Source organism: Trichoderma atroviride, chromosome 3, assembly GCF_020647795.1.
Source record: "Trichoderma atroviride chromosome 3, complete sequence".
In the NCBI taxonomy this organism is placed as follows: Eukaryota; Fungi; Ascomycota; class Sordariomycetes; order Hypocreales; family Hypocreaceae; genus Trichoderma; species Trichoderma atroviride.
In genome coordinates, this window is record NC_089402.1 from 3,067,081 (window position 1) to 3,095,026 (window position 27,946).

General features: G+C 45.7%; 11 protein-coding genes across 11 annotated transcripts; 5 read left to right on the forward strand and 6 right to left on the reverse strand.

Moving 5' to 3' along the window:
* Positions 1-629: 629 nt before the first annotated feature.
* TrAtP1_006271 (uncharacterized protein) lies at positions 630-3,125 on the reverse strand. The gene is made up of 4 exons (XM_014082896.2): positions 2,928-3,125; positions 2,185-2,793; positions 2,043-2,117; positions 630-1,979 (listed from the first exon to the last, which is right to left on the reverse strand). Exons 1-4 carry the CDS (start codon positions 2,959-2,961, stop codon positions 898-900), a joined length of 1,800 nt encoding a protein of 599 aa, XP_013938371.1. The 5' UTR covers positions 2,962-3,125; the 3' UTR covers positions 630-897.
* A 113-nt stretch (positions 3,126-3,238) lies between these two features.
* TrAtP1_006272 (uncharacterized protein) lies at positions 3,239-6,131 on the forward strand. The gene is made up of 5 exons (XM_014082897.2): positions 3,239-4,560; positions 4,615-4,714; positions 4,775-4,916; positions 4,971-5,179; positions 5,238-6,131. The coding sequence occupies exons 1-5, from the start codon at positions 4,241-4,243 to the stop codon at positions 5,676-5,678; spliced, it is 1,212 nt and encodes a 403-aa protein (XP_013938372.1). The 5' UTR covers positions 3,239-4,240; the 3' UTR covers positions 5,679-6,131.
* Positions 6,132-8,050: 1,919 nt separating this feature from the next.
* On the forward strand, positions 8,051-9,751 carry TrAtP1_006273 (uncharacterized protein; the record flags this gene model as incomplete). The annotated part of the gene is made up of 5 exons (XM_014082898.2): positions 8,051-8,350; positions 8,423-8,437; positions 8,523-8,924; positions 8,991-9,183; positions 9,252-9,751. 5 exons carry the CDS (start codon positions 8,051-8,053, stop codon positions 9,749-9,751), a joined length of 1,410 nt encoding a protein of 469 aa, XP_013938373.2.
* Positions 9,752-10,307: 556 nt separating this feature from the next.
* Positions 10,308-10,708, reverse strand: TrAtP1_006274 (uncharacterized protein; the record flags this gene model as incomplete). Its single annotated transcript, XM_014082899.2, has 2 exons — positions 10,308-10,379; positions 10,439-10,708. The coding sequence occupies 2 exons, from the start codon at positions 10,706-10,708 to the stop codon at positions 10,308-10,310; spliced, it is 342 nt and encodes a 113-aa protein (XP_013938374.1).
* Positions 10,709-11,587: 879 nt separating this feature from the next.
* On the reverse strand, positions 11,588-12,517 carry TrAtP1_006275 (uncharacterized protein). Its single transcript, XM_014082900.2, has 2 exons — positions 12,226-12,517; positions 11,588-12,162 (listed from the first exon to the last, which is right to left on the reverse strand). Exons 1-2 carry the CDS (start codon positions 12,391-12,393, stop codon positions 11,914-11,916), a joined length of 417 nt encoding a protein of 138 aa, XP_013938375.1. The 5' UTR covers positions 12,394-12,517; the 3' UTR covers positions 11,588-11,913.
* A 3,901-nt stretch (positions 12,518-16,418) lies between these two features.
* TrAtP1_006276 (uncharacterized protein) lies at positions 16,419-17,584 on the reverse strand (the record flags this gene model as incomplete). Its single annotated transcript, XM_066113048.1, has 3 exons — positions 17,378-17,584; positions 16,705-16,797; positions 16,419-16,581 (listed from the first exon to the last, which is right to left on the reverse strand). Exons 1-3 carry the CDS (start codon positions 17,410-17,412, stop codon positions 16,419-16,421), a joined length of 291 nt encoding a protein of 96 aa, XP_065969134.1. The 5' UTR covers positions 17,413-17,584.
* A 372-nt stretch (positions 17,585-17,956) lies between these two features.
* TrAtP1_006277 (uncharacterized protein) lies at positions 17,957-18,598 on the forward strand. Its single transcript, XM_014082902.2, has 3 exons — positions 17,957-18,182; positions 18,240-18,325; positions 18,398-18,598. The coding sequence occupies exons 1-3, from the start codon at positions 18,053-18,055 to the stop codon at positions 18,440-18,442; spliced, it is 261 nt and encodes an 86-aa protein (XP_013938377.2). The 5' UTR covers positions 17,957-18,052; the 3' UTR covers positions 18,443-18,598.
* A 1,719-nt stretch (positions 18,599-20,317) lies between these two features.
* On the forward strand, positions 20,318-21,205 carry TrAtP1_006278 (uncharacterized protein; the record flags this gene model as incomplete). Its single annotated transcript, XM_014082904.2, has 1 exon — positions 20,318-21,205. The coding sequence occupies one exon, from the start codon at positions 20,318-20,320 to the stop codon at positions 21,203-21,205; it is 888 nt and encodes a 295-aa protein (XP_013938379.2).
* Positions 21,206-21,384: 179 nt separating this feature from the next.
* Positions 21,385-23,327, reverse strand: TrAtP1_006279 (uncharacterized protein). The gene is made up of 8 exons (XM_066113049.1): positions 22,949-23,327; positions 22,744-22,898; positions 22,493-22,686; positions 22,329-22,436; positions 22,058-22,267; positions 21,908-22,004; positions 21,755-21,834; positions 21,385-21,698 (listed from the first exon to the last, which is right to left on the reverse strand). The coding sequence occupies exons 1-8, from the start codon at positions 23,207-23,209 to the stop codon at positions 21,490-21,492; spliced, it is 1,314 nt and encodes a 437-aa protein (XP_065969135.1). The 5' UTR covers positions 23,210-23,327; the 3' UTR covers positions 21,385-21,489.
* Positions 23,328-25,129: 1,802 nt separating this feature from the next.
* TrAtP1_006280 (uncharacterized protein) lies at positions 25,130-26,069 on the forward strand. The gene is made up of 2 exons (XM_014082906.2): positions 25,130-25,278; positions 25,338-26,069. Exons 1-2 carry the CDS (start codon positions 25,167-25,169, stop codon positions 25,655-25,657), a joined length of 432 nt encoding a protein of 143 aa, XP_013938381.1. The 5' UTR covers positions 25,130-25,166; the 3' UTR covers positions 25,658-26,069.
* A 309-nt stretch (positions 26,070-26,378) lies between these two features.
* Positions 26,379-27,093, reverse strand: TrAtP1_006281 (uncharacterized protein; the record flags this gene model as incomplete). Its single annotated transcript, XM_014082907.2, has 2 exons — positions 26,379-26,885; positions 27,079-27,093. 2 exons carry the CDS (start codon positions 27,091-27,093, stop codon positions 26,379-26,381), a joined length of 522 nt encoding a protein of 173 aa, XP_013938382.2.
* Positions 27,094-27,946: the final 853 nt, after the last annotated feature.

Here is a 27,946-nt window from a genome sequence, read left to right on the forward strand (position 1 = left end):
GCTCGGCCTTTACTGGAGATGCAAGCAAAAAACTGGAATCTAGGCTTGGAGATTATCTACCTGGTTTGACCACACACATATGTAATGGGTGCTGGCCTTGATTATCGGAGTTTGGGTGGACAAAAGGTGACATTTACGATTTAATGATATAATAAGAAGGGCGTTTGTTGGATAGCGCTAAACAGAGGAATCGAGGTTCCATTCTATGTACAAATGCGAATTAGAGCTCGAACACGAGCCCGTTATTTTTGGTTACATCTTTTATGCACAACTGAACAGAGGGAGAGTGATGGATTATTTTACAACTTCCAACCGTATTATCCACCACGAGATTCCAAATTTCTAGCTAATCCGTGCACGTTTCAGCAGTTTTAGCTGTCGCTTTGCTTCTCGGCGATATCAAGGAGTCGCACTAGGGGTTCAACTGACTCGTAGCTGATCACCAGAGCTAGGCGTGGATCGCGCGTACACCATGTGGATGCGGAAGCTTCTCCATCTTCAGCCGCAGTGTTCGGGCGGGCCTAAAGTTGAGGATCCGTTAGTAGGTGCGCTTGGATAAGTCAATTGCCGGTGCCTGAGCAGGAAGAGGCCACGAAGTGGGAATGTACGCGGGAATAAGAACATCAAAGTTGCAAAGAATTATCTAATAGAGACAGCAAAACAGCTCATTAACACATGTGCCACCGGCTAGCACCAGATACACTTCAAGATAATTGCTCGTATTATGGCTCTTGGTTACACACTGAAGTCGGTCTCGGCAAATTTCTATGCTAAAATAGTAGAATAGTGACACAAAGTCTAGAGGGTATATGGAAACAACGTGCGTGTCTCATTCATTGGTTAGCGGCCGTTGGATAAATAGCAAGTCACTAATCGTACTAGGAAGCCTCTCTTCGCTCAAGCCGTTCTAGTGCTGCCAATCTTGTCCTCCCACTCTTCATTAAGGTCTCGGTAGTCCTCTGCGCCATAGGGGCTTGTCACTTCCGTGAACAGTCCCTTTGGCTTGCGGCGAGGATTCAGTCCGAGGTCTTTCTGCAGCATATCAAGGTAGTAGACGGCATCGAAAATTGTTGACGGGGCCTTTGTCTCGGTTGGATACCGCCATTTGCCGAAGCGGTTGTGCAACATTGTCTCGTATCGCAGCTTGTCCATGGCCTTGTCATTGTCCACAGAGCGAGCAGGATCCTGTACGAGGAGGCCACCAAAGTAAGCGCCAATCCATAAGCCTTGGATATGCGCTGTTAGAGTGTTACTGAAATTGCTGACGAAGCCGCAGAAGGCAACATCACGAGAGCGGAGGAATCGCTCTGACGGTGGGACGAGGAAGTGATACAGCATGTAAGGCGTTTGTGGCGTATATGGTGTCACAGCCTCCTTGCTCGTTATTCCCTTTTGATTCGTCAAGGGAACGTAGTTTTCGTTCCAGATTGGCTGGTTCTTTAGTCTGGGAAAACGCTTAGCAATCTCTTTATCGGCTTTCCTAATGAGCTCTTGCTGATTTGCGAGGTCCTCTGCTGGTGCTTCGGTATCGATATCGTGCGGTATTCCCAGTTCATTCTCGATGCCCTCGGGTAAGAATTTGATCGGGGGAGCATTCTTCCAACCCGTGTTGGAGATGAGAGCATCCGAGTCAAAAGAGGTGCCGTCGGAAAGGTGGACCTTGCCTAGGCTTAGATGATCGATTTCACCAATATGGATCTTGATCTTGCCGCTGCGGACGAGTTCAAAGACGTCGGTGTCATAATTGAGAATGCTAAAGCTAGTGGCGGTGAACATGGCTGGCATCCAAGGCTTTAGTTTTGCCGTCTCGGGGTGCGAATCATATCCTACGAGAGACAAGACGTCGCCTCCGAGGATTGCCCAAAATGCATTGACAATGAGGCGGCCGATAAAAGTGCCGTGGAGGAAGCGCTGGATGTTGGTGTAGCCAGCAGCACCGCCGTAGATGCATGGGCTAAACCATGTGAGGAATCGCATGTCTATGTCACCTGGGTTAGTCATTTATACGGCGCCATCGAGGCGAGGAATTGGGCTTTACTTACTCGCAAGCTTTTCGATCCATTTCTTGAATGGAGTCACGTATGATGGGGACATCCAGCATGGGCCATGGCCAGACGCTGCAGGGTTTTGGATTAGCTCCTTGGGATCTCTCTTTCGAACATCTCCAAGAAAGGGATAACTAACATCGAATGACCCAATTCACTTGAACGCCGGCGGTGGCATAAGTATAAGCCGCGTCAAACCCGAATTTTGTCCCGCCGAAAACGGTCACAGACTTGGACGTCTTGATAGTATCTCGATTCTGTTGAAAGTATTTGCTGTGAAATACCCTGCCGCCGAAACTTTCCTGGCCCTCGAAGTGAGGCATGAAGGGCTCTGAAGTCAGACCGGTTGCGACAATTAAGCGCTTAGCAAAGACCTTTGACTCTCGGCCCTCTTGATTGACAACAGTCAGGATCCATCCGCCCTTGGGTGTGTCTTGATGCTCGGCGACAGTAATCTTGGTCTGGAGACGGATTGAGCTTCCGAGACTGAACCTCTCCACGTATGCCTTGAGATACGTGTTGGTGACCTCTCCGGGAATGTACTGGCCTGGCTTGACGTCGAATACTTTTGGGTCCATTGGGAAATCCGGATATTCGTACGTCCCCAGCAGGTTGTTGCTCTTCAAGTCGGGATACAGTCGCTCATTGGCCCATGTGCCGCCGACAGAAGATTGAGGATCAAACACCGCAAGTGAGTCATTTGGGTGGACGGCGCGATATTGCTTCGCGGCGGCCAGTCCATACCATCCTAACACGCATGGCGAGTTAGCGTCTTAGCTTCAATGTTGGATTCGTAGAGCACGCCGAGACACAAAGTAGAGCAAAAGAAGTACAATGAAAAGAAGAGAGAAAAAGAAATGAGGGAAGCGAGGGAATACTTACCGGCGCCAGCCACGACGCAGTCGACAGTCTCCATCACGGTATGTGTCGCTGGCTACTGCTAGCTAAACTGGCTGGTCGCAGCCTTTTCTTTTTGTTTGAGCTTCCTTCTGACTACTCCCATGATGGGGAGCCGTGCTGGTCAAATACTGAGGACCAAGTACGACAACCAGGCTACGGGAGGGGGTCCGGTTACGCTCCACCGGATAGTAGTTCCCCTAAACCTTGATTAAGGATTTCTCTGGTTACTAGTCCGGTTGAAAGATGACAAGGTGCGCTCTGTATCCAGTACCAAGCTCCGGACGGAGAACCAACATGCAGATTGTTGACCCGCACGGGTGGACAGTTGCTCTTTGGGGCTAAAAAGCGGGAATTCTTCAAGTCAATATGAAGTGGATAAATTGAGAGGGATCAGCGGATGAACAGAGCAATTCTGTTCTACTCTATTCTGCTCTGAGTTCACGCGGCTCCAGGGCCTGATTCAATCAACTGCATGTAAGCTGCTCTAGAAACCGGCGCTGAGATGAGATGCGGCTTCAGACATGAACTTTCTTTTTTTATTATGGAGACATGCGCGTTGCGTCCAGGTCATCCGTGCAAGTGGAGAGCAAAAAGCAAAGCGATTGAGCATCTTCCAACGATCAGCGCACAACTAGCTGTATATAACACGCACATTGTCGTAGCGATTTAATAGCGTGTTGCAAAGTCCTGCTACTTGAATAGCGTTGCTTTGCTCTTGTTAAGTCGGTACATTTATGACTCTACCACCTCTGTTTCCTCCATTATTTCTAGTTTATCCATTGAATGACTGTTTTCTAGGCTTGGTAAATACTCTCAATCAGCTGTGTGTGTATTTTCGTCATGCGATTTTCTCTCTTTGCTCCCTTGTCGTGCTTCTCAGCGGCCCCCTGCGTTAATAACGGTATCTAGCCCGCCCACCATCAAACACGGGTCGCCTATCACCGAGGTCAGCCGGTTGATGTTGCTCTCTAACGCCGGTTGGGTTGCATTGGCCCTTGCGGTAGATACATGTGCAGACAGTACACCCGATGAGGTTTGGTGTTGGGACATGCAAGGACCCTGGTACAACCGTGATACCGGACCAACACTGTGGGATGAGAAGTGACGGCGTGCAAAATACTAACTGCTTTAATGCAGGGAGGAGATTGAAAGGAGTAAAAATGACAGACTCGCTCTTCCGTTGGGCTGTGCCTTGTTTGTTGATCCGGTGGACTGTTTGCGAGTGGTCGAGGTGTTATATTTGGATGCTTTGACACTCTTTTGCAAGGCGTCTCCAAATAATCATCAGGCTACACATGATGCCGAGTCCTCCACCAGATCCGGCAGCACAAGCCGCAGCGGCTGCAGCTTTCCATCAATTTACAGTCGAAGCGTGGACCCTCCTCGGCGTTGGCATCGCAGTCACCGTCCTCAGAACGGTTTCTCGCATTCGATATGCCGGCTGTCGAGGCCTCGGCGGTGACGATTATCTCGCGTGGCTTGCCGTTGTCTTTTATATAGCCGAGACATCGCTGGCTTATAGCGTTGGCCACGTCGCAAACGGTCTTGCGAACAATGGTATGACGGATGCGCAGCGGGCTGCGCTGTCGCCAGACGACCCGGAGTTTCGATTGAGGTGGGCGGCAATCAGGTAAAAGGCAACATGATCTCCTGCTAATATATATGTCAGGATATTAGGATCGAAGATTCAACTTGCAGGGTGGTCGACGTACTCGACGCTCCTTTGGACGCTCAAGGCGTCGTTGCTAGTGTTTTATACACGATTGACGGTATGTTGTCCGAGCCAGACCATCTTTTTCCTCTAATTTTCTTCTGACACCACTTTGTAGGAAGGCTTAGCTACACATTATCGCATTCGAATCTACATTGGGTTTGCCTTTCTCGTATCAAGTTATCTTGTTGTAGCTCTAAATCTTTACCTCTCATGTCGACCCTTTCAAAGGTTCTGGCAGATATTCCCAGATCCAGGGAGTTGGTAATCCCGATTGCAGAAATATTTGGAACTCCTGTTGACTTTACTTGCAGATATTTGCCAGCCCGCTATATCTAACCAAATCATCTGGGTTTACTGGGCATTCAATGTAACGACCGATTTATATATCATATCAGTCCCGCTACCAATGCTATGGGGGTCGAGCCTGAAGCCTCTGAAGAAAGTTGGATTTTTGGTTGTCTTTAGCGGCGGCATTTTAGTCGTCGTCTGTGCCACCCTACGATGTGTTCTGATCGTGCTGGTACGCCGCCTTTGTTATACATTTCTCAACGCGAAAAGCTAACATGGCAATGCTTCAGGACACAGAGAATGGTGCACAATTGGCCGGATCTTGGGCTGTCCGAGAGACCTTTATCGCCGTCGTTACAACCAACTTGCCCATGACGCTTCCTCTTCTCAAGGAGATATTTGTGCCCCTCTTCGGATCCATCCTTGGCTCGATGCGCTCTACACAAAATTCTGGAGAGGTGACACCAAAAGGCTTCATCACTTTTGGAGGGAGCTCCAAGAGTTGGCGGGGCCGCGGACCGCCGACAGCAAATCCAATAACAGATTTTACAATAAACGAGAGCGAGGAGCGCATAGTCGAATCTATCAGAATGCAGGACCTCAAAGCATGGAGCGATAGCCAAGACCAAGACCAGGGACATCAATCGGGGCCTGATGAAGAGAGCAGAGACATTCGGAAGCATGTTGAGGTTGACATTGTGCATGAACTACGGCCAAAACAAGTCGCCTGAAAAGTTATAGACATCCGCGGATGAGCATCTGAGGACTTTGGAGGGCGTTTCCATTCCGACAGAAACAAGACGATGTGATTGCTAACTATACCGTTTCTATACACCATTTGCATTTAGACGCTACTGACGGCCAGTTGCCACCGTTTGATGGGTACGGAGTTGCTGATCACACGCTGTCGGTTATTTGAGGAGCGTTGGCGTCACTCTGCTGGCGCATTCTTTTCCGTCTTTAGCACACTATCATGATTAAACGTACACCCGCGAGGGAAAGATTTTCCATTGAGAAATAGAAAGACTCATATTATAATAGAACACTACTCTTAGGAACTGGGTGAACCATCCATTCACATGTGCGATTGCAAACGCAATTGGGCAGCTGAACAAAGAATGGCAATCACAGACGATTCGGTACGACTCACGCATGCTTTCGTCACGTCTTGGCTCAATGGTAGGATTCTTATGCATGCAAGCTCTAATATAGCGCTCAACTCCCTATCCTCTCATTTGACGGCCTATGATAGCGCGTGTCCTAGAGCTGAGAAGCTGCATATTCATCACAAGTATATTATAGCGGAAATGACAGGCGATTGGCCTGTCGGGGACTTCGTACGGCCAGGAACAGACTGTTTCATTACCTGGCGTGCAAAAAGCAAGGGCGCGAGAACGTAGCATCGATCACAGCTTTCTTTTTATTCTCCGCAAACAGGCTTCCCCTGCTTTGAAGTACACCTACGGAGGAATTCGTTCGTAGTTTAGGCTGTTATTGGTGCGAGTGCTAGTAGTAGTAGTAAGTAAGCACTCTAAAAAAAGGGAATTGCCGCCAAGGAAGCATCTAGTACTGCTTGCATGCGTTTATACGACTATGTGGGTGGCAATAGCCATTGCGTTATATGATGAGTTGAAGATCGCGAAGACAACTATCACTATCGCTCCTCACATATCCAATAAGCCATTTTGGCGTGCTTCCATTTGTGTCTCTTCTCTTGTATATCGAACATGGAAGATGACCCTTGTAAAGCTAGCGGAGCAAACGCCTTTTCGCCCCCATACAGCATTACAGCCGGATCCCAGCCGGAGGTTCCCCTAGCCTGGTCTATGCCAAAGTCCAAAATGGAACATGTGAAAATGGGTAAAGTGACTTGTCACTGGTGTACACTCTATTGGGCTTACAAGTTACATCTTGGATGTTTAACGAGAGACAGGAAAAATAGCACTGATGTTGTACTACAAGTTCCAATTCCTCGGCATAAAGCTGTCAATTTCTCGGACTGTCCTTCTAGGCGTTCAAATGACAGGCGTACAGCAAAATTCTGTCGGCAGCCATGGAGCAGAGGCGTGGAGCCAAGAAGGCGTCAGGCACGAGTAAAATGAAGCACGAACGGGGCGATATTTTCGGTAAATATTCCGCCAAGGTACCATTTTCCACACACGATACGCATTTACCCCTGAAATGGCAGTACAATTGAATACATTTCACAGTATCATCCACACGGTGACTGCCCCAACATATATAGCAGCATACAAAGCAAAGAAAGGCCGGTTTTGTGGCGAATTGTACAGGCAAGCGGCAAGTTATTTACAAGGAACTTGGCCCTGAAATCTGTTGATGGCAGTACTTTAGAGGAATAGCTATCTAGCATTCCAGTCCATCTATCCAGCATTTTAGCTGCATCTGGGATGTTGGATCACTTTTCCATATTGTAGAACTACATGGCATATCTGTTGCAGCACACGCCGTATCCTCGCCTCCGGAAGCTTTCCGAAGAGTCACAGCCCTCGCCGTATTAGTGGGCAGCTCTAATCTGCTTCACCTTGGGTTGTCTGCCGGCTAGATTGCCACCCTACTCTATGAGACCAAGCGGAAGGATTGGTGTTACAGGATAGTAGCTAGAGTCCGATTGGGTCTATGGAAGGATCAAACTCTATTTTTTTTTAAGTATATCGGGTTGTTCCCACGCTGAAAATGCAATTGGCTCAATTGAGCTCTCTATAGAACATTATCAGCATGTTTATTAAAAATGCAATTGGCACAAGTTTTTATATCGGTTCAAAAGCATATAGCCTGTACTGATCGACAATTTTGTCAAAATTGAGGAAAGGGAAGTTCTCGTAGTTCGTCTAAAGAAGGAAAAGACTCTTCATAACTGCGGGTGTGAATAGTTGTTTTCTGCTGGTGCTGACGCCCCGCGGCAAGATAATCGGGCTAGGATCAGCCAATTCACAGGCGCCAAGAGAAACTCCGCACTTGGGCACCGATAACGGCTTTGATCAATTAGGATTATACTCCTTCAACTTTGATCTTGTACTCCATACAAGACAAAAGGCAGATATGGATGTCATGACAATCATTTCGTGAAATAAGATCCACAACTATGTCAACCACCACAACTACTACCGCTCAGTATGAAGCCCGGCCCGCCCCGGAGGCTATAGAATTGCGGCACCTCGGCTCGGGAAGCTCTTCGGGCCGCCAAATCGGCCCTGAGACCAAAGAGGCACATGTCGAAGAGGCGGGACCACCACACATTTCGAACGGCGATGATGGTGGCGACCCGCCGATGAATGCCCATACCGAGGCGGAGCGGTGGAATCGACCAGTGAAGAATATCGGCAGGCTGGCGTTTGCGTTTGTGTCGTTTGCTATTGCGGGCATGAATGATGCCGCTGTTGGTGTGAGTTTACTGAGTTCTTGTACGGTGTATCGTGCAATGTGATGAAGATGGGCTAATTTGCAACACGGCTAGGCCTTGATCCCATATGTAAGTCTCCGCCTCATTCGATATTGACTTTATAGCAATAGAGTTCTGGAATGTTATGCTTACCGCAATGCCGTTCAATGTATAGCTTGAAGAGTACTATAACCTCAGCTACACCGTCATATCCCTTATTTTCCTCACCCCCTTCTTCGGCTACTCAGTCGCTGCTTTTACCAATGCTCGAATCCATGTCCTATTCGGCCAGCGGGGCGTGGCCATCATGGCGCCCATTTGTCATCTCATAACTTTTGCCGTCCTCGCCTCTCACCCGCCATATCCAGCTCTCGTTGTGTGCAATGCCATCAGCGGCTTTGGAAATGGCTTGACAGACGCATGTTTCTGCGCATGGGTAGGCGCCATGGATAAGGCAAATACGATCCAAGGTTTCTTGCATTCGTGCTACTCTCTTGGAGCACTGTTCTCGCCGTTGATTGCCACTTCCATGGTTGTCAAGGCTGGCCTGCCTTGGTATACCTTCTATTATATCATGGTGAGATATTGGCGTGACATGTATATCCACGAAATGAGAGGATTTGTAAACTAACTCTTCAAACAGATTGGCATGTCAGGCCTGGAGTTTGTGGGGCTCGTCATTGTCTTCTGGGATAAGACAGGCGCCGCGTATCAAGCAGAACATGCAAACGAGAATGCGGAAGCCGGGGCTGCTGGTGTTGGAACTCGCGAGGCAATGAAGTCCAAAGTCACCTGGCTTTGTGCGCTCTTCTTCTTTGCTTACATGGGCGTAGAGGGTAAGTTTTTCTCATGCCTATTGCCATACCATTCTCCGCATACTGACACTAACACTCGTGGATAAAAGTCGGCCTTGGTGGCTGGGTAGTCACATTCATGCTCCGCGTTCGACACGCTTCAGCTTATGCTTCTGGAATTTCTGGCTCGGGTTTCTGGGCAGGCATGGCGGTTGGCCGCGCTGCCTTGGGATTTGTGACGGAGCGATTCGGTGAGAGGCTCTGCTTGGCCATATACCTTGGCATCTGCCTCGGTTTGCAGCTTCTATTCTGGCTCGTCCCAGAGTTTGTTGTTTCTGCTGTTGCTGTTGCCTTTCTAGGCTTCTTCTTAGGGCCAATGTTCCCCGGTGCCGTCATGGTGACAGCCAAGCTGTTGCCGAAGCGCATTCATGTCAGCGCCATCGGGTTCGCCATGGCCATGGGTGGCACAGGAGGAACGGTGTTTCCTTTTATCATTGGTGCTATTGCATCGCACAGGAGCGTTTCAGTCTTGCAGCCTATTATTCTGGCGCTTATTGCCGTAATATCTGCAGTCTGGCTAAGCTTTCCTCGAATTAAGAAGCGAGACTAAGAAGCTCTGCTTCTCAAGCTGCTACCGCTACTTCTGCGCCTCATTGCCATGGCAAACATTCTCGCGCACCGTATAAACTACTGGTTCTGCATATTCTACTCTATGTTACACGATTTATTTCCTTTACTAAATGGCAGACGCAGTTGTACTGGTGCATTCCATCGTGAAACCTCTGGTGTTGGTCGTGCTCTTCCGGTCTATAAGACAGACTTGGAAAAAAGACATGGATCATCCCCAATGAACGATGAAGTGCTCTGTAATAATTACAGGACAGTCAACTTTAGAGGCTTAGTTTCAAGAGAAATCGCGTGGATAGTCGTCTGGATAGATGAGAAATCACTAAAGCGTCATAGTGACTTCCATCACCATGTTGCAAACGGCGCTGCTGAAACATTCCAGTCATATTAGACCAGGTTATCTTGGGTTCTCCCAGTCAAGTTGTACGCTGGTTCACATTTGAACCAGAGATCACGGGAGACCGATTCAATTGCATGAAGAATTTAACTGTAATGGAGTAGGGCTGGAAAACGCCATCTTATCTCACAAGCTCAGTCGCTTATGCAATCAGCTTTCTCAAAGCCGACTCTTCCTGGCCCTCAATGTCTCCAAGACGCGCAACCTCCTTGCCCTGAGATGATAATTAGTCATAAGGACAATATAAGCAAACGTCTAGGATGATTAACTTACGTTTTCCACTCTCACGATGGTAGGGACACCGCTGATATTGAATGGCTGTACGCGCCACTTGTGGTTCGGGTTGCCCTTCCACTCCGCGCGGGTAACTTGGACCACATATGCCGAAGGCGCTGATTCTGCACCAAAGACGTTCTGGAGAGCCGGAAGAGCGTTTCGACAGTCAGGGCACCATGACGACTGGCCATTCTCCGGTGACGCAAAGTAGACGACATAGTGAGTGTCGGTGCTCGTGGGAGGAGCCTCCACGTCGATTAAAGGCATGGTGATATTATTGTAAAGAAAATGGGATATATGTAGAGCTGTAAAGGTAGAGGAGATGGTTAACAAGTGAAGATTGTGAGCTCTGACGAGGAGTTTCTAGCCTTACCGTGAATTTTAGAGCCACGCAGATTAGAAATTGAAGATCACATGACGTCTAGCGGACTTGCGGCAAATTGCATCATTTTTCACGGCTTTGCGACTTCAATAACGGTGTGCTATCTACCCTGAGAATGAATTCACCATAATTAAAACGGATGACAAAATTCTCTTCATGGGAATAGTTCATTGTACGCGCACATACAGCGTTGCGTCGCTGGAGTAGATTGAGAAATCATTCTTTGAAGAATTGAGCTAAGGCGGGCTGGGGCCAGTGGCCGTGACGGTTTGTCGCATCCGCAACTCTTACAAGAGGAGCATGTAAGCAGCTTCAGCCATTTTCAGGAGATTTAAACCCCATTAAACTACTACCCGTTAGAAAGGAAAGCCTGTGCATGCTCTCATGATTAACCTAGGACATCTGGTGACACTGCTACGGCACCAGCGGGTGAGAAGCTTCAATAAGGCTCTTTGGTGGTTGCGCGATTGAAATGACACAAGAGATTCTTGTTCCTTCTACAAGCGACAATTTACTGAAAGTTTCGGGCATTTCAGAACCCTTTAAGGTGCGCAGATCAAAATGCGTGAATGGCTTCAGACGCTGGAAAGTCTAGCACTTAAAGTCTAGTTTCAGTAATAGAGAGATTGGAGGTATTACAGTATTTACTTCCATCTCAAGCCCCTCCACAACAAACGCCGATCTCTCCACTGCACGCTCCTGTTTCCCCCTAAGCCCTTCAGTCATCTTAGGCGACAGTATTCACGTAATGTCGCTAACCACAGCGATCGCAATAGACAAGAGATTGATAGATAATAATGATATTTCCCATTAAACATATTTTCAGAATATTAGGATGCCACATCCAATCTCATATGATAAACCTTGATCAAAAGTTTGAAGCGAAAATCTCAAACCATAAACAACACTGCTGATCTAACAGCTTCCCTCGCAGACTTTGTAATAAAACTTTCCACTGTAATTTTTTTCCCGGCATCTTCTGCATATTCGGAACCCTCTTATAGTATGTATACTCCTAAGAGCGGCGTAGCATCTCGATCGTCTTTTATGAGTCAAAGTATCGTCTTCGTATAGTCGTAGTCCACTCCAATTAGTTTCCCTGAGGATACTCCATACCACCGTTCGGTTGGTATCCCTGAGACGAGCCTCTCAAGAGAGACTCGCGCTGTTCCAACTCCTTCTCGTTCTGCATCAAGACACAGCAAGTGCACCAGCAAGATTTGCAACAATCTCCTAAACAACTACCTTCGAGATTAAATTTCTCGCGCACATCGCCTCGTTGCATCGTAGCAGGGATAAAGTGCAATGAGCAATGTAACAGGACAGCGAATAGACAGCACTGAACTCGTTAACCTTGTTTCCGGTTTCTGTTGATAGAGTCTGCAATAATGGTAGGACTTACAGATCCATTGCAGCAGGAGTAGTCATCCAAGTTGTTATGGTTCTTTAAATGAGCTGCCTTGCCAAATGTGATACAAGGACAGAAGAACGTCTTAAGACAAAGGCCAGCAGGGCTACAACAATCGAATAATCCGTGTGCCCAGCTGTTCTGTTGGTGCTCTTTAGACATGTTGGTTATTAGAGGCAGTAAGTAGTATGGTAACACAAGATTAATGAGCGAATGGAAAAATTAAAGAGTAACGAAAGACAATTCGACCGTTGTTAAAAGGAACAGTAAAAAAAGTAATTGATGGTATGAGGAGCGAAGGCTGGCTTGGCATACATCTGGCTTATATATGACGATCACCCAGACCCCTGTTCTCAATTTGCTTTCTCCATAAAGACACTAGAGTAGCTGTGCCTAACTGATAGCCTCGATTAGGCAGTACTAAAATTTTACGAAGCGACAAAGAACGGTGAGATGTGCCTTGAGCTTGGGCTAGCAGCAGGGCTGAGTCAATAGTCATCTTACTTACCGCTCAGCGGGACCCCAATCCGTCAAACCCTCACAGTCACTAATACAGCGCTCGAGTTATTGTCAACAGATTTTGCTACAAGTATAATTAGTCGAAACTTCCCATGAAACTATACTAATCGCAACTAATTGTGTATTAATAGAAGTCTGGTTGTTGCTTTATTTTCAGCTTTCAGAATACGATTATCCGATTACTTAACAATCAGCGCTAAAATCCTGGTCTCCCCAAGCTTACATCGATCAGCCCAGCTCAGCAGAAAGCCAAACACGGACAAGTCTGCTCTCATTTCGAAAATTTAGCCCCGCTATGGAATAGACTGAAACAAGATGATGAACTTGACGATGAGCAAAGAACTCCTCTAAGTGAATAGAGTTAAGCCCCCAGCGTGTTTCACTAGGAACAGCCAGTAGACGGTAACGGGAAGGCCATATACTGTAGAGTAAGCAAACCCAAGACCAGTAGCCAGCCCATTTACTGTCTACAATCCATTCATAACACCGGAGTACTATTGTCCTCCTTTCTATCTCTATAAGTAGAAGGCCAAAAAAGGTCAATATCTCATGTATCATACGATCTGAGCGCTATACTAAATTGGAGCACTGCAGTTTCCTAAAAGCTCTCCGAGAGGCGCACCCTATCACTTACAAATAGTCCAAGTGCCGGCAAGATCCGCTTCTTTCGGCTTCTTTCATCCGAGATCTTCGCTAAATTTATAATAGCAGTTGCAAGATAGTTTTCCTATGCGTAAAGGATAGACTTGTTCCTTATTATGTATCGTTGCTATACCATATGCTTTCTCGCAGTGTTGAAGCAGCAATTGTGATTCATTTTTGATCCAAGATACAAAAACACATCAACGCTACAAAAGCAACATCGTGAGACTTATATTTAGTGTTCAAAATAACAACAAAATAAAGTCTCAGCTACTTTCAAAAGCGGTGTGTTTGGGCAAAAACAACCAATTGCCAGTTGAGAAATATTAAGACTTCTCTAGCGTTGGCACTTTGTCTGATCAATAGAAGCAAAGCTGGAAGCTGCCATTTGACTCCGGTGGTACCTTCGCAAAGCAGCTTCGCAGCTTTGCTTGATAAGATAATAAACAACATACTTGCGACATTGGGCTGGATTAATAGCAGGGGCAGTCAACTGAACGCAAAGTCAGAGATACTCCGGATAGCCAGCCAGGAAACGCTGCGGGCGCGACTACGGCTGCTACAAAGTCTGATGAGCAGGCCGGCGGATTTCATCAGAGGTGTTCGAGAGCAATAACCCGAAGTGGGTTGATCAGTGCAGGGCTATTGTCAAATAAGAAAACCAGAGCGAGGATGCAGAACACTGTGGTATAGTTGTCCAGCACCTTTCTGGTCTTTCTTATACTGCCGAGCTTAATCAAATCCTGTCTGTATAAGGTTAGAAGCTCGCTTATATGGGATCTTGCATCTAAAGTCAGTCCGCTATCTCTTAACCTTTGTGGGCCCAGATGAAATTCCCGCCGTCCTCGCTTCTGCTTCCATGGCCGCCCTTTTTAAGTTATCTAACCGCGTTGTAAGCGGGCTTATGCTTAGGTTTAGTGCTAATCTAATAAACCACGCGGTTTAAAAGATAGATATACTATGTATTTCTATGTCATTACATAATTTTTGGAAGAACTTTTTCCAAATCTAATGTAAAGAGAAAAATGTCCATCTTTTTTGCTAAACCTAGCCTGGCTCTAACACTACGTTAGCCATAGATGATGGCGATTTGGCTAGTATAGCTAATGTACCTTCTGGTAATACCTTAAAGGGTAGAATATTTACGTCCCATTTAATGTCTCGAGAAGTCCTCCCTGATTCTGCTTCAAAATCTCGACATAGCCCATGGGCCAGTTGGTCTGCCAGCTTCTCCAGATGCGATGCTCCTCCACGAGCTCCTCCAGTCCGCTTTAAGGCAAAGTCGCGCAGATCAACCGGACTGCTTGTTATAATGCACACAAAGGACTCAGGGATTGGTTCTTTAGGTTATTCCGCGATACGTACTGCGTTATGTTCCTTAATTCAAGTTTTTTGCTGTCTCCGACGTGGCTTACCTGCTGCCTGGCGCACGTACTGCGCGCTGTACATTGTTGCCTCTTCCTCTCTCTTCTCCTGCCCTTGGCTTTCTTCCACACGAACCGGTCCGGCTCGAGGAACCACAGCATTTGTATTGCCAGCAGGGCCGCCCGCGTCCCTCCCCTCTTCATTTGCACCCGAAGTCGATGCAACTCTCCTTAGCGTTGCGCCTTTCGCCCTCCCGCGCGATCTCCGACTCGACAGCCACATCATGTTCTTTGAGCTGAGAGTCCTGTCCATTACCTTGCCACTTATGGATTGGAGAGCTCCCAGGATATGGTCGACGTATCTGTCTTGCTCCAGCTTCTCACTTGTAATCACCTCCTTCAGCTGGCCTTGCCCTTCATCTAGGGCGCCGTTGATTTCCGCTACAATACTGCTGAATCTTCTACGTCACCCTCGCCGGTTGGCTCTCTGCGACTTTATCTGCATCTGCTATCGCTTAGGTGCCCGGGCATTGGCTTTTGATGTGATGGTATGGATGATGCTTGGATATCTAGGTAATCATACTTACTCAGAGCTGAATGCGGCCATGCCGTCCTAACCCGCAGCCTTCCAGTCATCAAGGCATAGACGGCCCTTTCTGAGCTTCTCCCAATGCTCGTCTGAAGGCTTGACGCTGCGTCCCCGCTTCTGAAGAAGTCTCCGGACCCTCCCCGCGAAAAACTGCTGCATCTCGGGCACGAAGTGAATCTGGAAAACCTCCTCTATATACTCTGTTGCTGCATAGGCATTCTGTGACAGAAACTGGACCCTGGCCTGGGATTCTCAGCCTGCTGCCACTTGCTTCCTGTAGTGGTACTGTAGGAACAGCCTCCTTGGGTTAATATTTTATACCTTGGGGTTTAAGATTTAGAGTGAATATTTTATGCCCTGGGTACGAAATCTAAGTATTAAATTTATAGGTCTAACCCAATACCCAAGCGTAAGTTTACTATTTACTATAACAATGCCTTTATCATAAATAAGCTTCCCTGATAAGGAATTACTGAAACTGCGGTGTAATTTATTAGCCTACGTGACTGTTATTGGATAGCTTTAGGGCTCTATAAGAGATTCCTATAGTTCTGATTGGCCGGATGTAATCCAACTGTACAAGGGTCAGTGGTCAGATATCAACTCTACATGGGTATCGAAAACCCAACTCTAGTACCCTTGTTCATGCTTATTCCCACCAAATTGCAAAGGAAACTGCAGTAGAGTTGAATTACTATGTACTCGTAAACTAGGTCAGAAATACGCTTAAACGGGATCTAGCATCCGAAGTTAATCTGTTGTTGCTTTACCCTCTTGGGCCCTGATAGATTGGCCTCTATCCTTGCTTCTGCTTCTATGGCCGCCCTTTTGAGGTTCGTTAGCTGCGACGTTGGCGTGCTTGTCATTGTTGTCGGCGCGACCCCGATAAAGCATATGGCCCACAGATGTAATAACTTTCTAGTGTATAACCCCAGAACCCACTTGATACCTATTAAGAGTAATGCCGTTGTAATGCTGCTAATCTACTGCTCTGCTAGTATCTTTAATGTGTTTACATCTTTTATTACTGCTTTAATAAGCGACGGCTAGGTGGCGTGTACTAATGAGACTATTTAAGTCTTCGGGGCACCTTTAGTACCTTTGCCCCCCTCTACCGGCGCAAGATAAAGCTGCCTGGCATAGTCTCGCCTAATTATGTTTAATACTTTGGACTTATCGCTGGGAGTGGCCTTGTCTATTATAGCAAGCATATGGTGGGACAGCCTTTCGTAGTGCCTGCGACATGAAGGTTTATTAATTAGTCTCAGACATATAAAAATTTACCAAGCCTGGGTTAAACGGGGGAATTGGGCATGGATAGGATAGGATAGGAGAAGGAGAGGCAGCAGAACAACTTACGACCAGCTAAGCAGGGCATTACACTGCTCCCACGCCTCTAAGGTAGCGGCAGCTTTTGCCACAGCTTTAACCTCCAGCAACACAGCCCCAGACCTGCCGTGTAAGCTCTGGCCGAGGGTGCAATAGAGCTAATGGCTCATAAACGCAACCAATTCCAGCACCCACTTAGTACAGTAGTAGCTCAAGCGTAACTTCTAAGCAAGAATAACAACATATACCAAATTTAAGAGTGCAAATGCAATAAGAAACTCATTCTTAAATAGAGAAAGCATGCGTAAATGTAATAATAATGAACCTCGGCTGCTCGATTTCCCTGTATGTAAACAGATTCTTAGTCATTTCCCGCGAGCTAGGGGGAAACCAGCCGATAGTGTCTTTTAGCCACCAATAGCGTCTACTAGTGCCAAGCTGGCAGTGGAACGGCACGGGCCAATGCATCAGCCAATAACAGTTCTAAAATTGCTAGTATAGTGCAGCTAGCTCTGTCTTCTTGGTTTTCAGCCAGCCACAGTCGCCCAGGGGTTTTCAGCCAGCCACTGTGATATGTTAAGCTAAACAGCTGATTCCCCACTGGTGTCTCAATGAGAAAATCTGCTACTTTGTACGGATAATTTTTCTACAGTTGCTTTAAATGTGGTGGGCTGACAAGTAGAATAAAACTGAGTAAACATACGTCTTTGTTATGTGAAGCCTGATTGATCTTAGCATCTAGTTGATAATACATGCGGTTCCACGAAGATATTCAAAGAACAAGTCGACAATTGGCCATTGCCTCACTACTACATTAACTAAAAAAACCTACAACACTCATCCGAACTTTATGATATGTACAGCCTAGTATTATTATTATTCTTAGATAGACTACAATCCTACTGCTAGCTGTTAAAACTATAAATATAATACTTTCGTTTAATTCAGCCCAACAGGTTAGATTTTCACTTCGTCTAGTCTCCCAATAAGAAAGCTAATATATTAAGAGAGGGCTTGAAAGTTGAAATATAAGCTTTGTATCATTGACTAGAATATAGGACACCTAGGTAGTACCAGATTTGGTCTCCCTACCTATCCCTTTTATGATACAGCATAAGCGAGGTTGTAATACTCTCCCTGCATATGATTAGCTAAATATAGCTATTGACCTGAAAGAAAGTAGTAGAAAACAGAATGAATAAAAAAGGCAGAGTAGACATTTACTAGAGTTAGAAGAGGCAGAAAGAAATGTATAAAGTCGACCATCTCTCCCAGCATTAATCGAAAATTAATCCTCTTCTTCCACAGCATCCATTACTGCACTATTCTACATTCATTAACAACTTGTTGTAGCATTGACTCTTCTAACACCGTTAAAATGCAGTTCTCTATCGTTGCCATCTTTGCTACCGGTGCTTTTGCTGCTATTTGCCCTACTGGTCTTTACTCCAACCCTTTGTGCTGTGGTAGTGGTATACTTGGCGTTGTTTTTCTTGACTGCGAGGCTCGTAAGGACTTTTCTTTCTAAGGTTCATGAGACTTTATTTTCTTACTAATCTGAATAGCCAAAGCGCAAGTTTCTGATAGCATGTCCTTCCAGAATGCCTGTGCTGCTGTAGGGTTACAGCCTCTTTGCTGCGCTGCTCCTACTGTAAGTATACCAAAGTCGATTTCTGACATTAGTCTCGGAGGTCTATGCTAATAGATTTATACATAAACACAGGCCGACCAGGGTATTATTTGTCAAATGCCTGCCGGAACTATTTGAAACAAGTTGGTACAGAGGTGATTGTTTTACAAATTTTGTATAGGGTTTAACCTACAATAGTAGTATAGTAAGTTTAGACGACCAGTTTAGAGTTAGTATGTAATCAGTAAAGCATAAGCACACCAAAAGCTTTATCTATAATAACGAAATTTATTTATTCATTTTAAATAGATATATTTCAGCCTAGCCATAAGCCCTGGCAAGTGTTCAACCATGGTGTCTGATAAAAATATAGCGGTGTGTACAGGCTTAACCAAGGATTAAAGTTATATCTTATGTGCTTCTCTTTGTACGAATGTTCCAAATACAAGTCTTTAAAATCTTCTTAAAGCAGCTACTTGATTTCCAAATGGTCTCCTGGGGTCGTACACCGGCTCCCGTATATCGGCATTCTAGCTCTCGTTGGGTGTATTGCATGTATAGCCGCGTCTGTAGCTTCAAACGGCCAGCCAATTGGCCTGTTTCCCCGATTGTATATATGGCGCTGCTCACGACGGCTCTAAACATCCTTGCACTAGTGGCGGTTGGCGAGGGCGTCAAGATGGCTTGGTGGAATGCTGCAATTCGTGGCACTACGGTGTTTAGTCTCCATGACAATTGGGCGATGCCCCATCGTAGCTTCAACATCATCTCGCTAGCAAAGCTTGCTGTGACGCTTATCGCAATCGATCAGCCGCTTATTCAACGAGCGTCATCCGTCGTCTCTCAGCATCCGAGCCTAGCAGTCTCTGTAATTGCTCCAATAGCACAAGAGATCCCATTTGGCTACACAGATTAGTACGGGTCAGTCGCGGACCAAGAATCTACCAGCATGAGCTTCCCGGTGCTCCAGGCATTTAATCCATATAATTAAAAGAGTACAGTCACTAATATCTTTACCGGGTGCGCTGATACATGTACAAGTGTCGTGCAGGCAGGCGGATTTGTGGCCAATTGCTCGACTTCCGATTTTTTAATAAACCCTGGCTCAATCATACCAACAGCCACCCCCAATGACAAGACACTGTTGCCAATCAATGCCTCATGGGACGTACCTTTTGCTTCTCAGAGTAACACGCCAAGTATAACATCCCTGGTGTTTTATAGCCACGAATACAGGTAAGTGCAGTAACACAACATTGACCATGAAATCCTGCCAGCTGCGTTCTTCAACTCTCACGTATCCCATCCAAATACAAGGCAATAACCTCGCCTTCACAGAAACACTTGACAAACTCACAGACGTATCCATACAACCGCCCGCACTAAGCTGCAGCTCGATAGCCAATAGTAGCAGGCTATTTGTAGGTTAGACTGCAGCCGGCTTCGGTCTTGCAGCACAGCAACTATTCAGCTCTAAAGCATACTATGCTTTCATTTTGGGGCCCTATGATGGGATACATTTGTTCCTACCGGGTATCACAATAAAAGTGTTTCGGATGAAGCTTAACAACCAATTAGCCTAATAGCCCACTGCCTTCGAAAGCTTAGCCCATAATGTGCCGTCCACTCCCTCTTGTTGTCGGGCATTAATACCGAAGCTGCATATTAGCCTTGATGGAGTAGAGTAGTTTCGGTACATGGGATTTACATATGCGCGACTCCAATTGGGGCGGATCAAGCATGTAAATAGCCACCGCTCCGCTAATTTGGAGCAAAGCGTTCAATGCCGTATAGCCAAGTATTCTGTCTGTTTCTATTATCGCATTGAAGTCATATAAACAAGATGTAATTAATTTTTAGGAGCCTTATGGTGGCTAAATAGAGGCGGGGAGGAGTTTTGCGAAATATAAATTGTCCGCATGGACCACGCCTGGATCTGATGGATTCCGTCACGCTACAGAATATTGTAGATAAATATTATATCCTCGAAAACTGGCTATAGCCACATAAACGATGAAGCCTCATACTATCCTCGCCGCTTTGTTCAGCTTTGCAGCAAGAACTCTCGCGGCTAGTAGAACCACTCCGCCCGCCGGTGCACTTGTGGTTGGTTCTGGAAACTATGCAACGATTCAAGCGGCTGTAAATGCCCTGAAGTCGACATCTCAAGAACAAATCATTTTCATCAACCCTGGCACTTACAACGAGCAAGTCACAGTTAATAAGCTCGCCGGACCGCTTACCATATATGGTTATACTCAAAACACGGCGTTGTACTCTTCGAATGTCGTTACAATTACCTCGGCTCACAGTTTAGCAAATGAGCCTAGCGATGATGCAACGGGCACACTAAGAGTCGAGACAACCAATTTCAAGCTATACAACGTGAATGTTGTCAATTCATATGGCAGTGGATCTCAAGCTCTTGCATTGAGCGCCAATAATGGGAATCAGGGCTACTATGCCTGTTCTTTCAAGGGCTTTCAAGATACTGTGCTTGCAGAAACGGGCGCCCAACTCTTTTCAGCTTGCTACATCGAAGGCGCCACCGATTTCATCTTTGGTCAATCGGCCACTGCCTGGTTTGAGAAGTGCTCGATTGGAGTACTTCCTGCATCTATTGGATATGTCACTGCATCTGGGCGTTCATCCAACACGTCTAGTTATTATGTGTTCAATCAAGCCACCATCGCAGCCGCTCCTGGTAAGACCGTCACAAGCGGAGCATATTATTTAGGGAGACCGTGGGGAGATTATGCAAGAGTCGCTTTCCAGTCTTCTTCATTGAGCAGTGTTATCAATTCCGCCGGATGGCATATTTGGAACACTGGAGACGAGCGGACAGATCATGTCTCTCTGGGGGGAATACGGGAACTCGGGAGCTGGAGCATCAGGCACTAGGGCGTCATTTGCTTCGAAACTGAGCAGCCCATTGGCCATTGGAAGCATATTAGGTGGTAGTTATGCTTCACAGTACTACGTAGATACGTCGTACCTGTGAATTAGCCAGCAATTGAACAGGCTCTAAACTCTTCTTCATTAGTTAGTTAGCTGCCTTCGTTTGTGATTGTTTTGTAATTGGCGCGCAAAAATTATAGATTGAATGAATGAGACAGCACCTTTTGCCTAAACTCATAACGCCTGAATTGAGAGCACTGGTATTTTATAATTAATAGCATGTGCTATTACGAGATTGGTGCGCCTTTTGCGGCCAGGGTTGCATAGTACAAATGTGTTTCAGCCCCGATGACCATTCTACCATCGCCCGCAAATTGAAAGTTTGCAGACGCCTCACCGAGGAATATTTTGCCCAGCAAAGTCCCCGAAGGATTCCACACGTGTATTCCATCGCCGACGCCGGCATACACATTGCCCTTGGAGTCGCAGTGTACTCCTAGAGACAGCGAGGTTAGTTGAGCACTAGACAACCGAAAGAAGGTTAATTTTTACCGTCTACAAAACCGACTGCAGCATATGCAAACATTTTTCGGTGCTCAAAAGTTCCATCTCTTGCGACCGTGTAACGATATCTGTGAAAAGTGTTCAACTATTGTCAGCTTCGTTCCAATGTAAGGCTTAATAGCGTAATGGCGTAAGACATACATTGTCGAGGCGCCCGTGTTATCAAAGCCATAAAATGCTTTAGATGCGCCAGTATCCGTTACATATGCGTATCGACCGTCCTGAGAAAATGTGATGCCTATTTTCTGGTCAATAAGAGGTCGACAGAGAGGCAAACTGGATACGGCTCACCATTACAGCGCACAAACTCATCTGCTACAACAGTAACGGCTCCAGTAGCTGGATCTAATCGATATACTTGATTCGGGAGACCAGGTTTTGGCCGAAAGTCTTGAAGGTAGCCATAAACCGTATCCGTGAAGTAGATATGTTTGTTTCTGTAATTAACAGAAACGTCGTTGAGAGAGTTGAATTGGCGACCAAAATAGTTGTTGACGAGAACTTGGTTGGAAGGCATCCCGTTAGAATAAAATTAATAATAAGTTGCTACTGAGCTACTTACTAGAAGTGTTGTATGGCTCCCTCGGATTGGCTATAAAGAGCGTGGGCGGCACATCTGGACCCATCCCCTCTCCGGTGAACAGGATAGCGCCATTGTAATTTGTTCCCCCTAATATGAATGAGAAGATGCTTTAGAAGGGGGGGATAGTTGAGTTTCAAGATTACCATTAGGGTTTATAACAGGAGGCTCGGTGGGAACAGTGTGAACTTGAACTTTGCCAATGGCATTTCGCTCATTCGATACTGCCATGGCTTCAATCAGGGAGATCTTCGAAATCATGCTGGATTTTTTTAGCCCAGTTCCAGCGGACGGAGGTCCAGCACTCTGTGCAATAAAAACCTCGTCCGTGGGGGGATACCTGACAGCATCGTAAGAAATGGTGACTCTGTAATTAAGAACCTGGCATCCATCTTACCAAACTACAGCTTCATGGAACAGAGGATCCGTGCCTGCGTCAGCGATGAGCGTGAGAGTTGGACTTCGGCCCAAAATTTTAAGGAAGTCCGGGTGATACACATGAAATGGCCGTTCCTTTAAGCTCTCTAACGTAGAGCCCGGCGGAATAAATAGCTGCCAATAAATTAATAAATGAGGTAGATACACGGGAATCCAGTACTTGCGGTTGTGATGTTAGCGATATTCTCGGGAGGAACCGCTGGCAGGGCTGCGAATGTCGACGGAGGTATGGATTGAACTTGGGGTGGGAGCCCTGTCAATACCTGAGGAACATTTCCACCTTTATATGTCACAATTACGTCCTGGATGTCAAAGAAGATGTTCTTTATTGTATCAGGCGATGTCGCGACACCAATTGCAAAGGCTGCAGCAGCCGCCGAAAGGATCCATGGCGCAGCTGATCTTGGTGTGGTCTCTTGAGGCATGTTGCTCAGATATTGAGGTCATTTGAGCCTAATTGAAGGCCAAGCATTTAAAAGCACAGATACTGAGATTGAGCGAGCCAAGGTTATCCTATTGCTTGAGTGAGGGGGTGCTTATCCAAAGAGTTTGTTTTAGTGTGAGATTCGCGAAATGATGGAGCCAATCACAATAGCTTAAATGCTGATAAAGGACGCAACTTTGAATGCTTCAGATGGCTATCAACATTACAACGAAGCTCTACCGCGTTTTAATTAATATTTTAGAAACGGATATTTCTAAAAGTCTGGGATAATTGTTTTGTCGATTGAAGTATACATTGTTGCCGCAACAAGGCTTAGAAGTTAATGTTGTTTGACTTCATCACTAGGCTATCATTGCCCCGACTCCATTGAAGCGTTAATCTTCCTTTTTTTTATTTCTCCATTCATGACATTGGAGCCTCAAATTACAACGAAAAACTGGAAAAGACGTAATTTCTATCTTTTTAAGGAGTGTTTCTGAAACGACAACAAATTGTTTTTGTTTCCTCACAACTTGTACAAGTTGCAGGTCAATTAGGAACGACCGTACTGCGTGCTGCTACGTCAGCTATGTACTAGTTGGTGGGATAATTATCTCATGTCAATTTGGCAACCAAAAGCATGACGCAACACTCACTCATGGTATGATAGCTTTTGGGCAAGCAAAGGGGCATTTTTCTTTTCTCAATTGAAGATTTGCCTGAGCTGAGAGGTGGTATACTTTATTTGACGCAACATTCCCCGCCTCGCTTGCTATTAAGCCATTATAACCAATGGGCTATTGCCAGTTTCCCTACGGTAGTTAACTTTTTATCCTAAAGTTCAGATCTTCAACATTGCCGGAGTCTGAAGCGGAAAACACTGCTTAGCTACCATCATCAAATGTATACTTACTGCGATACAATACATAGCCATACGTGAGCTACATAACATGTAGACTACCTCTTGTATCAAAGTGTGGGATTTTCAAGGGTTCTGGCCGGCAATTTAGGGACCTCAAATTATATCTGGAGCAGCACGTGAAAATTAATATCAGTTCGTGGATTATGGGAGCCGTGCTTGCTGATGAAACATGAGACTGTATTCCGTTCTCCAGACATGTTTCATGCTTTAGTCTCGTGTGATTTTGCGGGTTTCTGCGCGCAATTCTTGGAGAATAGCAGAAGTTCAAGCCTTTAAGAAAAAAAAAAAAAAAAAAAAAGTTTGCTGCATGTTCTATCGTAGCCTTCTGGTTGAGCCATTTCTTAAGCCGGAATTTTCCCCGCTACCACACCCCGCATACTCGGCCGTAACCCCGATGATATTGATGTTGCAATAAACAAAGCAGTGTGCCATTAACGACTTCTGATAGCTTGACCAGACCTATTTCCTATTATAGTAACACACGCATACTGCATTCGAACCGCAGATCCACAAGTAAATGATGAAATAATAGTTGAGCTCGATAGTAGTAGAGAGAATCATTTTGTTAATCTTTTGACTATTTTATCTATAATAAACTCTTTATGGAGAAGTTTATTAGTGCATTGCAATAACAGCTTTTCGATGAGCCTTTCTGGCGCATTTTTACCCGTAATGTTCAATGCCGCACTATAATGAAGCGGCATATCAATAATCGCCAGGCTCTGTTTAGATAAAAACTGTGTTACGTACATCTCACCGCAGAACGTTGCATTGTCCCACCGTGCAACCAATCTCCGGCTTCTCGTACCACTCTGTTCATTCCTTGCTTACAAACCGGAAGCCGAATCACACACAAACTAGATACCGAATGACAAATCATCAAATCAGTCTGTGATACCCAAACCAACTGCTGGCTGTACTACTCTCGCATCAATGAAACAGCAATTAGGTATATATAAGCTTGCCCTTCCTTCACTGTGAATACTGGAGCATCACCCCCTCTGAAAGTCTCACGAGAAAAAAAACTCACATCAAAATGTCTAATTTGAAGTATTATTCTTACGAAGGCGTTGGTAAAAAGAATGTAGAGAAATATTCTTACAACCAGGCCGTCCGTGTTGGCGATCGAATTGAAATCTCTGGCCAAGGTAAGGCGGGAAACGGTGTGCTATAATTAGTTCGGCTCACATGTTATTTTTGCTTCTAGGAGGGTGGCACCCCACCACCGGCGAGTTCAAAAGCGATATCAATGAGCAAATCGATCAAGCTTTCGCCAATGTTGAGCTTACCTTGAAGGATGCTGGCGGCAAAGGATGGTCGCAAGTCTATCGTGTCAACTCTTACCATCTTCCTCTCGACGACGCGGCATTGGGGGCCATGGTGCGCAATTTCAAGACTTATATGCCTAATCATCAACCCATCTGGACTTGCATTGGAGTTCAACGATTGGGCGAGGACCCTATGCGTGTGGAAATTGAAGTGGTCGCGCACGATCCCGAAGGAGCACAAGCAGCATCAAGCAAATGAATGATAGTATGAGTATATATTATCGCAAATCAGAAATTAAATTAACATTTGCTTCATAATATGCTCAGTATACTAGCCACTACCCCGAATTTGTTGTTGTTTCCAGACAATTAACGAGTTCTAACTTTGCTTCACGCGTACGAATTCTCGGACAACTTACATGACACGTGTGATGGATGGGAATAGAAATAGAAGGGATATGACAATAAGAGCTATAAATAACCTTTATTTTATGCTTAACCTATTAGATTACTAATTTGTATTAGTTAGAAGTAGGCTTTACAATGGCGTTTTGCGAGCGCTTAGATAGAAGTAGAGACCATCTCTCAGTGGTTGGTGCTACTGGTGCTGCTGCTTCTACTACTTTTGCTACTTCCACTAAAGATAGCTTTGCGTTGTAATTATGCAGAACCACTAGGAGGTACTCCAGCTATATTGGCCTATCGATCCCAAGGCCTTGGAAGTTCAAAAATTCGGTACGCTGTTTCTCTTTAAGGAGCGACTCGATTTGCCGAAGGAACGCCCGAATACAACATCCATTAGACACGGTATTGTTTTACTAACACAATCATTGGATCATATCTAGCTCCACCCAATGGCGATAGATTCTTCATATGCACACGAAATTGTGATATATGCAACACGAAAGCGACTAATTGAATTGAGTTGGAAATAAATATATGAGATACACCAAGACTTTATCAGCTATATAGCAAAATCCTCACATCAGGGCCAGCTTCTGTCCATTTTCATTGTCCAGGGCCTTCTTAGCTTCAGCAAGGAGATAAATGTCGCGCGTTTGTATGTAACGACCAAGCTCCGATGTTGGTTCAGCCAAGTTCATGGTTTCTAAGGCTTTGTTGACAGGCATCCATCGATGGCTAAGCCCATCGATGCGCTCTTCTTCTGTTAAAGAGGGATTACCGGAAATGTCGAGAACATCAGCGATGTAACAGTAAGAGATCTGATGGAGGTCGTCGCGAAATTCTTCGGTCGTAGCTATGCAGCCAGTGCCTCGTAAGGAAACGGTCGCCCCAGTTTCTTCTTCGACCTCGCGCTGGGCGGCACTATGATGATCTTCATCTACTTCGATCCCGCCACCGGGAAGTTTATAATAGTTGCCTTGCTCAGCATAGATAACGGCAATGTCGCCAGAAGTACTCAGCGCCACAATCCGGACGGCATATCGATCAACATATTGTGTTTCGGGCTGTCGGATGCCAATAGTCTTTTGTTTCGGCATATTATTAGCGAATATTTCCATCAGTGGCCATGTATAGAAGATAGTAGAGATTTTGGAGAGAGAAAAGAAGAAGAGGAGAGGGAAGAAATGCCTGTTGAGGCCAACGGCGGAGGAGATGATAGAGGCGGAGAAGAATGTGGAGGGGCTTCCCCTTTTTTTTCCGTTTAGAAGGCCCGACCGCGTTTGTATACATTTAACTATCATACCAGTGCTCCTTTATGGCATACGTAATTCTATAGGCAACAATAATCTCAGCATGGCTGAGAGTGATTGAGCGCTTTGACGCTTAGTGTGACAGCAGCCAACGACCATTGATTTGGAGGATATGTTAAATTACTACACTTCCGGAGTCATGAGAGTGAAACGGTTCCCAGTGCAACAGTTTAGATCCATTCCTATTACCTCAGCGTATGGCTTTACTTTTTATACAATCATCTCAACTATCCAAGTCCAACTGTTTGGGCCAAGAAGAGCAGTGCTGTTTACGTAACGCGCATAGATGGAGGACACCCACAGCTATAAATTGACTTTCATAAAAGCAAGTATATCCCAATCGTGAAAATATATATATCTTTATACATTCAGTATTAAAAAAGCAGACTCCTAGTGGAGGTTGGCCACGCCAACTTGATTGCCTGTTACATCGAAGTCGATATATTTTCCTTGGAATCATGACTGTCCAACTAACCAGCCCCCAGTTCCGATGTTTCCGCCTGTAATAGTAGCCGTACAATTGTTGTTGCCGTTGTCTTCCATCTGGAAGGCCTCGGGTTCAATAATGAATGTTTGCGTACTGTTTCCGACTTGGAATCCTATGTGCGGGGGAGAATCACAGGGTAAATATCCAAATAGTGTGCCGTCGCAGCCTATAGCATCTCTTGTGTAACTCTGAAACCCAAGTTTGTCAAAGAGCGCTTTGACCATTGTATGATTGCCAATCATCGGCTCTAATTCACAGACTTTAAAGTGATGGGATTTGTGGTGATTGTGATTTGTAGTTATGCTCTGTGTTATTTGATAGGACAGCTAAATCTAGGTGCTTGTTG

Excerpts from the sequence above, each read along its gene's own strand:
- TrAtP1_006279 (XM_066113049.1), bottom strand. The coding sequence starts at position 23,209 with ATGCCTCAAGAGACCACACCAAGATCAGCTGCGCCATGGATCCTTTCG. Across the intron at positions 22,437-22,492 it reads TCCTGTTATAAACCCTAATG|GGGGAACAAATTACAATGGC; the intron begins GTAATCTTGAAA and ends CATTCATATTAG. Across the intron at positions 21,835-21,907 it reads AACACGGGCGCCTCGACAAT|ATATCGTTACACGGTCGCAA; the intron begins GTATGTCTTACG and ends CACTTTTCACAG.
- TrAtP1_006277 (XM_014082902.2), top strand. The coding sequence starts at position 18,053 with ATGCAGTTCTCTATCGTTGCCATCTTTGCTACCGGTGCTTTTGCTGCT. Across the intron at positions 18,183-18,239 it reads TTTTCTTGACTGCGAGGCTC|CCAAAGCGCAAGTTTCTGAT; the intron begins GTAAGGACTTTT and ends TAATCTGAATAG. Across the intron at positions 18,326-18,397 it reads TTTGCTGCGCTGCTCCTACT|GCCGACCAGGGTATTATTTG; the intron begins GTAAGTATACCA and ends ACATAAACACAG.
- TrAtP1_006280 (XM_014082906.2), top strand. The coding sequence starts at position 25,167 with ATGTCTAATTTGAAGTATTATTCTTACGAAGGCGTTGGTAAAAAGAAT. Across the intron at positions 25,279-25,337 it reads AATTGAAATCTCTGGCCAAG|GAGGGTGGCACCCCACCACC; the intron begins GTAAGGCGGGAA and ends TTTTGCTTCTAG.
- TrAtP1_006271 (XM_014082896.2), bottom strand. The coding sequence starts at position 2,961 with ATGGAGACTGTCGACTGCGTCGTGGCTGGCGCCG. Across the intron at positions 2,794-2,927 it reads CTGCGTCGTGGCTGGCGCCG|GATGGTATGGACTGGCCGCC; the intron begins GTAAGTATTCCC and ends CATGCGTGTTAG. Across the intron at positions 1,980-2,042 it reads ATGGATCGAAAAGCTTGCGA|ACATGCGATTCCTCACATGG; the intron begins GTAAGTAAAGCC and ends CAGGTGACATAG.
- TrAtP1_006275 (XM_014082900.2), bottom strand. The coding sequence starts at position 12,393 with ATGTCTAAAGAGCACCAACAGAACAGCTGGGCACACGGATTATTCGAT. Across the intron at positions 12,163-12,225 it reads ACTCCTGCTGCAATGGATCT|TGCTGTCTATTCGCTGTCCT; the intron begins GTAAGTCCTACC and ends TAACGAGTTCAG.
- TrAtP1_006272 (XM_014082897.2), top strand. The coding sequence starts at position 4,241 with ATGATGCCGAGTCCTCCACCAGATCCGGCAGCACAAGCCGCAGCGGCT. Across the intron at positions 4,917-4,970 it reads GATATTCCCAGATCCAGGGA|ATATTTGCCAGCCCGCTATA; the intron begins GTTGGTAATCCC and ends CTTTACTTGCAG. Across the intron at positions 5,180-5,237 it reads GATGTGTTCTGATCGTGCTG|GACACAGAGAATGGTGCACA; the intron begins GTACGCCGCCTT and ends GCAATGCTTCAG.